The sequence below is a fragment of the Brassica oleracea genome, chromosome C6 (assembly GCF_000695525.1).
Source record: "Brassica oleracea var. oleracea cultivar TO1000 chromosome C6, BOL, whole genome shotgun sequence".
Classification (NCBI taxonomy): Eukaryota; Viridiplantae; Streptophyta; class Magnoliopsida; order Brassicales; family Brassicaceae; genus Brassica; species Brassica oleracea.
This window is the reverse complement of record NC_027753.1, coordinates 6311232-6323065: the sequence shown is the minus strand read 5'-3', so window position 1 is coordinate 6323065 and position 11834 is coordinate 6311232. Positions and strand designations below refer to the sequence as shown.

Sequence of the window (11834 nt, the reverse complement as noted above, 5' to 3'; positions counted from 1 at the left end):
ATTATTGTCTGAAAAGTAGTTATATATTACTAAAATTCGAGCTGGAGTTGACCCATAAAAACAGATATTTTTCTCCGTAGTGACCATAAAAGGTCGCTACAAGAGGTCACTACGCCTGTAGCGACCTGAAATGCCCGCTACGGGTGGCCGCTAGGACACTTAGACGATTTTTTCGCATTCTTGAACTCATAGCGTCCTCATTATGCCGCTACGGAAGACCGCTACAGAAAGCGCTTCGACTATAGCGGTCTCTCTAACCCGCTACACACTCCCGCTACGGTACTTAGGCGCCTCAGCTCTATCTTCTGTAGCGACCATCTTTTGCCGCTACGCCTGGCCGCTAGGAATGTCAAATTGATATGTGTGTAGTATTTTGATCATAAATCCCTCAATACAGCTCCAAACGACTTGAAACCACCTCCATTGTAAAGCTAACTCAATTTCCAGTGTCTCCACAAATTTTGAGCTTCAGAAGAGATCTTTAAGGCCTTCATCCGTGTTCATCTTTCACTCTTTGGACTCAAAATCCCTCCAATGGTCTTCTAACTCATCCATGGTGCTCTCCAACACCTGATATGTACAAATGCAATGATATGCAACCTAAATGTGCCTAAATGATACTCTAGATGACCAAACCATGCAAGAATAAGAAGTTAAAAACATGTAAATTCACAAGATATCACACATGTACACCAATGATGAGACGTGGCCCTTCAGGACCCAGAACTCTCTGCTATGCATGTGGACTCTTTTGGGCTGCCAGGGTGCGTATCAGTCTCCTCAAAACGATATAAATGCATCACCTACTCATTCTGTTTTCACATATACCATGTGCTTTTTAACATTCTTAAAATTGTTCAATTTTCATGGGGTACATTGAGGGATCTCTCTAAGAAAACATAAGAGAATCAGATGGCAATAATAAAACCTGTAAGCATTTTGTCCATATGTGTGTCTCTGGTTTGTTTACGCATAAAAGGGAAAAGCTTCATTCATTGTTTGATACTCTGTAGGGAGAGCTTGGGAGTGATGCCGATGCTAACAACTCGAACTATGAACCTGCAACTGTCGAAGAACACTCTGCCTTGGTTTCTCTTGCTAATGGGGATAACTCTAATATGTTAGGTAATCACTAGATACACTGTGATAAGAATCAGAAGATAGAAGAAACCCTTGTAGTACGATAGTATCAAGTTGCTCTTCTCTATGAATGTATTGTATTATAGAGACCTTAACCGAACCTCAAATCAAATTTACAATATTAGGAAAAAAATGTTGCATCTGTCTTATTCCAGTATGATACAAAATAAGGGCTGTTCAGGCATCTTTACAACAAGTTTGGGAGATGTTGCTGCTGTTCAATATAGTTTACATCATTATCTATGATTCGAAACCAAAAGTGCGGTTTAATCCGATGTGGTTGAAGATTCAGAGGAAGTATATTTGGCTATAGAAGCGCCAATCCTCTCCTTGTCTCTAGTTGCAAATGCTTCTAACAGAACTCCATTTTTTGTAGAAGTGGAAGAGAGGAACCGACTGCAGATATAGACTATAGTAAATCAAAACTCTCTTCTTCGCTTTCATCACTCAATTCCGCTTGGATCTCCTGTCCTAAGTTGTTAGCTCTCCATGTGCAACTTTTGTTTATTACACTCATGGATGAGAAGCTTCAGCTCTTATAAACGACAATCTGGCTTCAGTGTTGCGACCGATCCATCTAGTAAATGCACTAGTTTTTATCGGTTTAACCAATCCGTTGCCAAATCTTAGGTACTCGGACTGAAGAATGTTCTGCTTCTGCATTGAGAATGAGTGTCAACAGCAGAGCAATTGTATGATTTGATCAAATTATTCCAGTGACGCTCCTAGCCACAATCTGGAAACATTGAAAGAATAACCATATTAGAGAAAATATGTAAGCGTTTGTTGCAAAAGAACACGTACATGCAAACTCACTAAAACAAAGACTTATCAGAAATGCACAAGTACATACATTGATGATTGAACAGAACTATAACCAGTAGCGAATCCAAACTGATTTTTGATAAACATAGAGATTTTACTGCGCGTCCCAGAGAGATGAACATATGCAACCCAAAACAAAACCACATAAGCTTAAGATATCTGAATTGTTGACATCTTCATGGTAGAAAAGATTGAAATACTTTGTGTTGGATTGGATTCTTACCTGTGTCAGAGAATGGCTTGAGCTGGAGAGAAGCAGATGAAGTGAAGCACGGCAACTCTTTCGACATGGGAAACAAAATCCTCATCCTCCAAGAAGTTGGCAATTTTACTATCCACACAACAGAAACCCCCCTCCCCACAGCGATTATGATTTATGGTTTATGGTTGTCATGGGCCTTTTCCTTAGTGGGTTTGAGTTCATCATTTTCAAGGCCTTGCCTGGAAGAATGGAAGGCTCTCTTTTTTTCGGCTTGTATTCCAGTGATCTGACTTTGATAACTTGCGAGACAATGAATTAAGATTGTGAGATTTGGTTTCTCGCGGCTGAAGATGGTTGCATGATACTTGCATCTGCTGTAATTTGCAATCTTTGCAAGTTGTATGCTATCAAAATGTGGTAAATAAAGAGTGCAGAATCCATTATACAAGGTTATATAACAAGATTGCTGAGAAACAAACCAAAAAAAAAAAAAAAACCACCACCAAGAGAATCCCAATAGCTTTGGGGAGTTGATGATCTATAAACTAAGTAAAAAATCTTGGCCTATGATCTAACTCCTAAGTTTCTGGCCATTGAGCCATACAAGCTTTGGCAAAACCTGCCGGAAAAAAGAGCAGAACTCGTCCCCTGTCCCTGCTATATCTAACTGTTTCAGATTCATATCTCTCAACACAAAATACGCATCCCACTATTTGGTGACCTTCATCCTGAGTCCACTCCGAATTAGAGAGCGGTGAAGAACAAAGGGTACACACGAGACAACCCACACACGAGACACCTGAGAGTTTTTATTCGAAACTGGTTCCCAAACAAGCTCCTCGTTGCCTTTCAGCTCAGAATCAATCGGACGAGCTTACTCCACCAACAGCTTGGTCAAAGTAAAGAATCCGGTGAGCTTAGAAGAAGAGTCATTCAAGCACCCAACACCAGATAGATTGATATGTGAAGGCCATGAGGAAGTGAGAAGAGGAGTCTCCACGTTAACAGTCTGATCAAGAAGCCAGAGATGGTAAAACCCCCTTTCTCGCAATCAAACTCGATCAAAAGAGCTAATAGTGTAACTAAAACATTTTAAAATCAGAAATAGTGTAACTAAAACATGTTACTCTATGAAACTATTTCAGGAGAGGGAAAACGAACATACATAGGACGGTAAATCACAATTCTATCCGGTCTAAGCATACTCTATACATTCAGTATCTTATATCCCCATCAGCAAGTAGTTAAGTACATAGCGATGAGCCCGACGTTACATGTTATTCTCTCAGCTACTTTTCAACAAAACCACCGTTGCTCAAGAACACAACCAAAGGATAGAGCGCATTGTTTAAGAACACAACCAAAGGATAAAGCAGAAACACCTCAAACTTTAGAACTGAAGCAAGAAGCTTTTCGTACAAATGTTTTCATTAATAAATCTAAGCGGTTACAAAGCAAGAAACAGCATCGTACAAACCACCATGTGCGAACCAAACTAAAGCCCCCACATAAAGTTCAAGGGAATACAAGGATAGAGACACAAACTTGAATAAGTTTGATAAAACGTTAAAACAGAGACAAACTGATGCTCATAGAGCTTATCAAAACAAGATGAAATAGCTCAAAGAGCTTTATTGTGCAGAGAAATGAGAAATGAGAAAGGAACAAGCTTGAGCTTGTCATTCCGCTGCTGCCTCTCCCGAAGCCTCTTTTCTAGCAGCCTTCCTCTCTTTCTTTTGCTCCTTGCAAATGTCACACTTGAACCTGGGATTATAAAATCCCGACGGGCTGTAGCTCCCGCCCATACAAACCTTGCACAACGTGTAGTGACTTGGTTCAGCTGCCACTCCTCGTCGCATCCGCATCCGTCACTCACTGTGTTTTTTTGGAACCGCACCCGGGGTGATGGGTACTCCTATGGTTGAACTCTTCTGCGTCCTATATATATCGTCCCGACATTGTTTTTGTTTGTTTGTGTGAGAGAAGAAGAGAGAGTCTCAATATATAGAAGAAGAGAACTGGTGGGATGACATTTGAGAGACGAGAGAGTCTCAATATATTGAAGAAGAGAACTAGTGGGAAGTCATTTGCAATAATTCACTTCATTTATTGGAGGGACCAACCCACTTTTGAAGTTTCATTAGTATAGGGGAATCTTTTCATTTTCCCTTTTTACTTGTTTCATTGCTTCAGGAAATATAATAATTCAACATACATGCAGTATCAATCACTGGAACCGTAAATCTTTTTCTCTTGACAATATTCAACTCAGAGGCATAACGCACGATATCTTACATTATGATATTGATTTTGTTATAACAAAGAGAGCATTATCGCTATCTTTCTCAGTATTTTCTATTAGTCTCCACTTTTCTTTTCTTCTTTGTTGTTATGAAAAGAGACAACTAGTATACTACTTCAAGCTAACAAGGATACATACTTACAAGTTATTGAAATCTAATTAGCTAATAATCACACTTAGAAACCCTTATCTCCTGCGAAGAGCTGCAAGCCTAGCCATTGCTTCATCATAATCCAAGAGCTTAGGTCTTTGAAAGGACGACATTCTCTCCTTCTCTCTTGTTGATGAAGTTTCTTTATCATTGCCTTGTGGCTTAAGTAACTTAGAGTTTTCTTGATCATTACTCTTCTTCTTCTCTAACTTCTCCTCTTGTGCTTTCTCATCGTTTCCAGCTCCTGGTTTCGTGTCTGAAGGAGAGATTATTCCGTAAGGCAAAATCTTCTTCTTCTTCTTTTCCATTCCAGAGTCTCTTCTTGGAGAACCAAAGCTCGACCTTGAACTCGAACTTAAACTACGGTGTGACAATGAATCTCTTGTCCAAGCCTGTGAAAGAACAGACTCATCCTCACTTTGATCATTGACAATACTTTTCTTTCTCTCAATCCTCGGATCATCAGCTCCTGACTCGACCTTATCCTCAATCTACACATATTTTCCAGACAAAAGAACAACAAAGGCTGAGAGTTTGGTAAGTATACAAAGGCCATGTTCGTTTGTACATCTGGAAGATGCATTCAGATGGTCCATCTAGATGTCTTATCCATTCAGATGGTCCATCTAGATGTCTTATCCAGATGTTCCATATGAGTATTGTTCATTTCTTCATTTCGTTCATGCATCCAAATAAATCATTTGATTGCAACTATGTTCGTTTGCTTTTCATTTATTAACTTGCATCTACATCCATATGGACTTATTAATAAAATGAATAAAATATATTTGTTTACGTTTCGGCGGAAAATAGCATTTTTACGATTTTGGCGGAAAATATTTTTGCGGTTTTTGAGGAAAAATGTGTTTTTGACGAAAAAGTCCATTTTTTTTTTGTTTTGGCGGAAAATACGTTTTTATGGGTTTGGCGGAAAATACGTTTATGCGGTTTTGGCGGGAAAAGTGTGTTTTGCGGTTTTGGCCGAAAATGTGTTTTTGACGAAAAAGTGTGTTTTTGCGGGTTTGACAAGAAAAGTTTTTTTCGCGATTTTGACGGGAAAATGCATTTTTGCGGCTTTGGCGGGAAATATGTATTTTTGCGTTTTTGACGACAAAAGTGGATTTTTGCGTTTTTGGCGGAAAATATTTTTTGCGGTTTCGGAGGGGAAATACGTTTTCCTGTTTTGGCGGGAAAATACGTTTTCCAGTTTTGGCGGGAAACTATGTTTTTCCGGTTTTGGCGGGAAAATGCATTTTCCAGTTTTGACGGGAAAATGTATTTTTCAGTTTTGGCGGGAAAATGCGTTTTTCCGGTTTTGCCAGGAAAATTGCGTTTTTTCGGTTTTGGCGAGAAAATGCATTTTGCGGTTTTGGCGGGAAAATGTTTTTTTTTTTTGGGTTTTGTTGGAAACATGCAATTTTGGGTTTTTGGCGGGAAAATGCGTTTTTTGGTTTTGGCGGGAAAATTGCATTTTCCGGTTTTGGCGAGAAAATGTTTTTTGCGGTTTTGGCGGGAAAATGCTTTTTTGGGGTTTTGTCGGGAACATGCAATTTTTGGTTTTTGGCGGGAAAATGATTTTTTCCAGTTTTGGCGGGAAAATTGTGTTTTTCCGGTTTTGGTGAGAAAATGCATTTTCCGGTTTTGACGGGAAAATTGTGTTTTTTTGATTTTGGCGAAAAATGCTTTTTTGGGGTTTTGGCGGGAAAATGCGTTTTTCGGTTTTGGCGGGAAAATGCAGTTTTTCGGGTTTGGCCGAAAAGTGCAGTTTTACTGGTTTGGCCGAAAAGTGTATTTTTATGGAAATGTGCATTTTACGTTTTTTGCAGAAAAACGCATTTTGCGGTTTTGGCGAGAAAGTGTTTTTCAGTTTTTGCGAGAAAATGTATTTTTTGGTTCTGGCAGAAAAATGTATATGTAGAAAAACGGAATTTACGGTTGGAAAATAATATTTTGATTTTAAAAGGTCATTTTGTCATTTATCATTTAGGACTGAACTAGATGCATCTGCATACAGATGCACCATTAAGACTCACATTCATTTAGATGAGAATTTGAGATAAGTTTTTAAAAATTCAGTTGGGTGGTCCATCTGGATGTAGCATTATAATGCACAAAACGAACATCGATTTACATCTTCACCCAGATGGATCACCTGGGTGAGCAAACGAACAGCACCAAACTTACTTGCAAAGCTGAAGTCTGTCTAAGCAGCAACAGGTTCAAGGCTGTAGGATCCCAATCAATAGAAAACTCTTTTGCAATGTCTTTCACTGTCTGAATCTTGAGCTCACGTGATGGTCTTCTTCTCAGTTCAGTTTTCTCAACGAGCTGCAAGGTTTCAAGAAACATAATATAATGTCAATACGTGCAAGAAGAAACCCCCTAGATTATTAAGTATAATAAACCAACTTCATAATTGACAGAAGAAGCAATGAAACTCCCAAATCTACGCGTAAACACGGCCCTGAGATCCTTAAGTTCAGGAACATCAGGAACCCATGCAGCTGCATATATCAAAGAGGAAACTGCTTCTCTGCATTCTTCAGGACATTCCCTAAAAGGAAACCAAAAAATAACATTGAGAGCTTTTGTAGTGAAAAAATAGATTAGAAGGGAAAAAAGTTAAGAACCTTTTCTTCAGCATAAGAGAGAGATTTTCTGAGATACAATCGCAGAATTGCTCAAGGATGTCATAACACGATATAATTCTAAGCTCTTCAAGTAATACTTCTGCCTTGGATAACAAGTAATTAACAGATTAAAACCCCTCAATAACAGAGGAAGCTTATTAGGGTCATGATTATAGAAAGAAGGGTAAGTGAGTTCTTACTCTTCTATAAGCATCATAATCAAGGCCATTCTTGAGAAATTCCACAATGTCCATTTTCAAAAACTTAATCATTGCAATCCTTCTTTTCCTTACTATTTCTAGCCGAATCTTCATGTAACTTGTTGCAGATTTACTGTATTTCATTTCAACAACAATAGTTAATGAAAATACCTCAACACTCATTCGGCAAAGAACAAAGAAAGCTAACCATTTCTTGTAGAATTTGGGTTTGAAACACCTAAGAAAGATTTTCATTTTTTCGATTCTTGAGGCAGAAAAAATGGTAAAAATCCAATGCTTTATATGCAAATCCGAAAGAATCAACCGGTGGATTAGTGACTAGAGTAGAAGTAATTCTCAGAATCAGAATATAGCAAAAGCTATGAAGCAAAGAAACGAACCAAAAAGTTTCTTCTGAAGAGACTAAAGAGAAAAGATTATCTATTATCCAAAAGAAGAATGACTTTTCTTGAAATCCCTTTCTTTTTGGTCTTTTATTTATTCTATGTAGCTTAGTGAGCAAGTTCAATTAATTATCCAGAGCTACTTGGTTTACAAGCACTATAGCTGTAAACTTCCAAGAAACATCGTTGTTGGCTCTTATCTTATCTTTCTTTTTGCATTAAAAAGTAGTTAAACAAAGAAATGTCCTAAGATTCAGTTCTGTAGTCAGACTAAAAGTGTTTTATTGGGACTTATGTTAAATAAGTACCCCACATGTAATGGTTGGACCACATGAGACATCATAGTAAGCATCATGGCACATACTAAGTACAAGAATATTAAACCAAGTCCATTACTTCATGGGAAGCAAAGTAAACCAACTTAAGAAGAAGAGGGAAATGCTAAGGACTTCTGTGTGTTCTAGCTCTTTATAGATTTTTTTTTTGGATCAAGTTCGATACGTTATGCATAGTGACTCGATTCACATGTTAATAGTTTTATTTTTAACTTGGGTCAAAGCTAATATATACAGGATGGTATTTTATTTGAAAGATAATAGAAAATAGGATACTATGCAAAAACCATACACGAAGGACCAAACCACAAAAACAAACATTATTTCTCTTCTCGCAGTTGCGTCTAATTCTCGAACAACTTTTCTTTGGCCATTTTCTCTTGCTTGTAATTTTGATGATTTAGTTTTTTTTTCCTCCAGTGGTTTATTATTATCAAATCAACGAAGAAAGAAACGAAACAATAACAAACAAAGAAGTTTGAAGAAACCTGAAAAGCCACCATGGAATAAACAAAAATTTTGGAAACAAGAAAATAGAACCGCTAATTAATTTGAGCCTTTTTTTCTTCAACGACCAGAGAGACTAATCTGTTCACAGTTTTTATCAACAGACTCTTTGATAGCATCAACCACCAGCTGTGTCTTGCGGCTAATGTTTGGCCAAAACCCGTCAGGCTCCGCACCTTTGTTCTTGATCTCTCCAACCAACCTGGCAAATTCTCTCACCATGCACGCCTCTTGCGGGATCTCTGTCTTAACCGTGTGTTCGCTAGGGCGATTAACCAGGGATTCATGAACGGAGCTTTCGTGCAAGTGGTGAACGATCGATGCTTGGGTTTCCTCAAAGGGGATAACAAAGTCTTGAACACAAAGTGTGCCTTTTGTTCCCACGGCAGCTATCTCCATCGCTACATTTGCCAAAAAAGTATATGGTTGCAGTTCGTCCGTCTTCCCAGCTCAGAGATGCACCACATGAGAGAATCACTCCTGACTCGTTTAGGACAGTGCCTGGAGAGGCCGCCACGATTTTGGGAAGCTCGAAGTTGTTGGCGAAAAGCGCTGCTCGGATTGCATACCATCCAAGGTCTACGAGCGCGCCGAGACCATCAAGATTCGGTTTCACACGGATGTCGTTTTTAAGGAAATCTTCATCACCAGCTAACGAGAAGGAACTATGTACCTGCGGTGCATGTCCAGTGACGAAGACTTCAAGAGAAGCAACCAAATAAGTTATGTTGTTTAACCTGATTTTCTTAAATTATTTTTCTTAGATTTTAAACTATCAAATTACATTCATTTGCAAATAAGTTTAAAACTTATACTTATAATATATATATATATATATATATATATATCTCCATATTGAAAAAAACTTATATATATGTATCTCCATTTTGTACATTTTTAAAAGTCTTTTTATAGTTTTATTAAATCATTTAAAAATATTTTTAGATTCTTAAAAAGAACGTTTTCTTCTTATATAGTACTTCTTCTCTTAAAATTTAAATATATAAATGTTACACTATATAAATTAAGAAATATTCGTCCGCTATAATTTAGGCATGAGACTTTTATCCGAGATCCGGATTCGATCCGAGATCCGTTCCGGATCCGATCCGAAAATCCGGATATCCGGAGGGGCCGAATACGGATTCGGATAGTAAAATGTTGGATCCGTCAAAGCCGGATCCGAATATCTTGATTTTTTAGTCCGGATATCCGGATCCGTAAGTTTTATTAATAACTATTTCAAAAATAGTAATATCTATATATAAAAACTAATTTTATTTAATATATTTTCATTTTTATAATAGTATATATAAATTTTATGTAAATTTTGTAATATTATACATAGAAATAATTAAAAATATTATATATATTTTTATTTTTTAATTATTGTTAATATTTTTTATATATTAATATTATTATTTTTATTTATTTAAAGGATCCAAATCTGAATCCGGATATCCGCTGGATATTACAATTTTTAGAAGGATATCCGACGCCCGGATATCCGAGAACCCCGGATCCGGATAAGGATAGTAAAATTATGGATCCGAGGATCTGGATCCGGATACCTTAAAATTGCCCGAATACCCGATCTGTCCTAGGCATACGCTATATATATACCAAGTGTCTATTGCGTTTAAGATCATTTTATGTGATTGGTTTTGAAATATAAAAAGTAGATTATATGTTTTGAAATAAAATAGGAAACACAGATAATTCTAGTTTTTAAAAGGAAAATCAAATTCCTAAAATCTTGATTTGATGATTAGTGAGGTTTTTTCATAGAAAAAAAAGGAAAAACCCAAATTAAAACATCTAGTATATATATCATGATTCCAAACTCTATACCACTACTCTGAGAACAAGACCTATTGAATCTGACAATCAAACGTTTAGCGAAATAGTATCTTGGTGGAGTACTTACGTTTTTGAGCTGACCAAAACGGTCTGAATCGAAGAGGAACTCCTTAAGCTTAGCCGTTCTAGGATGATGAGCCCACATGGTACCATCCATAATCTGAACACCATTCTTTTCGCAAGCCGCGACAATCTTATCGAACTCAGTTACGTTCATAGCCACGGGCTTCTTCAGAAGGATGTGCTTTCCACTCTCGGCAGCACGTACAGCCCACTCGACATGGAGGCTAGTTGGGAGAGGAATGTAAAGAGCATCAACCTCTGGATCTTCTAGAATCGATTCGTAGGAACCGTGGATCTTCACAGATTGTTTGTAGCCATTGACGGTAGCAAACGTTTTGGCTTTCTCTAAAGAGCGGCTTGCAACGGCTGCGATAGTAGCGTTTGGAGCAAGGTCGATGGCACGGGAGACTGTTCTAGCGATTTCTGCGCATCCAATTACTCCAATTTGGATTGGCGTATCGGTGACGGTGGGAATAGTCTATGGCAAGAGAGAGATGAGAGAGCAAGAGATTCAGGAGCAAAGACAAGACATGTGAGGAGCTTTAAGTCAACAATGAGGCTTGAGACACCTCGATGCGCAGACCTAAGAGCATGATTATCGGGTAAAACCCATTTTAGGTTTCTAAATTTTTTTTTTTTAACATTTAAAAACAAAAAAAAAATAAAACGGAACCAATCGCGGGTCGCAACGTGTCGTGGGGCCTGCAAAATAGTGTGAGAAACTGGCCAAGAGTGATCCGTAATTGGCGATGTTGGTGACCGTTTTTTAAGAAAAACGTGGAGTCACTACAAGAAAACATAATCTTAACGAGGGCGGTGTTGGCTTTACGACGAATTAGCGAGGAAACGCGTTTGCTCGTTACACGTCTGTCGTAACACATATTTCCTCGCTAATTTGTCGTAACTTAGCGAGGAATATATTTCGTCGTAAAGACGAAGTAGAGCGATTCGTCGTAAAGACCACGTCAATATTCCACGTAAGGACGTCGCTATAATTCCTCGTAAATACCTCGAAAATAGTTCCTCGTAATCTACATGTAAATACCTTGAAAGAGTTTCCTCGCAAAATACACGTAACAACCACGAAATGATTTCCTCGTAAAATGGTCGTAAACTTTTCCTCGTTAATTCCTCGTAAATGGTTCCTCGTAAAATACTCGTTAAATGTTTCTCGTCATTTCCTCGTAAGGTTTCCACGTAAAGAGGTCGTACATT

General features: G+C 37.9%; 1 protein-coding gene and 1 pseudogene across 1 annotated transcript; both read right to left on the bottom strand.

Moving 5' to 3' along the window:
• Positions 1-4422: 4422 nt before the first annotated feature.
• Positions 4423-7879, bottom strand: LOC106299258. The gene is made up of 6 exons (XM_013735375.1): positions 7659-7879; positions 7451-7583; positions 7251-7354; positions 7030-7174; positions 6805-6948; positions 4423-5111 (listed from the first exon to the last, which is right to left on the bottom strand). The coding sequence occupies exons 1-6, from the start codon at positions 7703-7705 to the stop codon at positions 4656-4658; spliced, it is 1029 nt and encodes a 342-aa protein (XP_013590829.1). The 5' UTR covers positions 7706-7879; the 3' UTR covers positions 4423-4655.
• A 691-nt stretch (positions 7880-8570) lies between these two features.
• Positions 8571-11834, bottom strand: part of LOC106297319 — a 5626-nt pseudogene continuing 2362 nt past the window's right edge.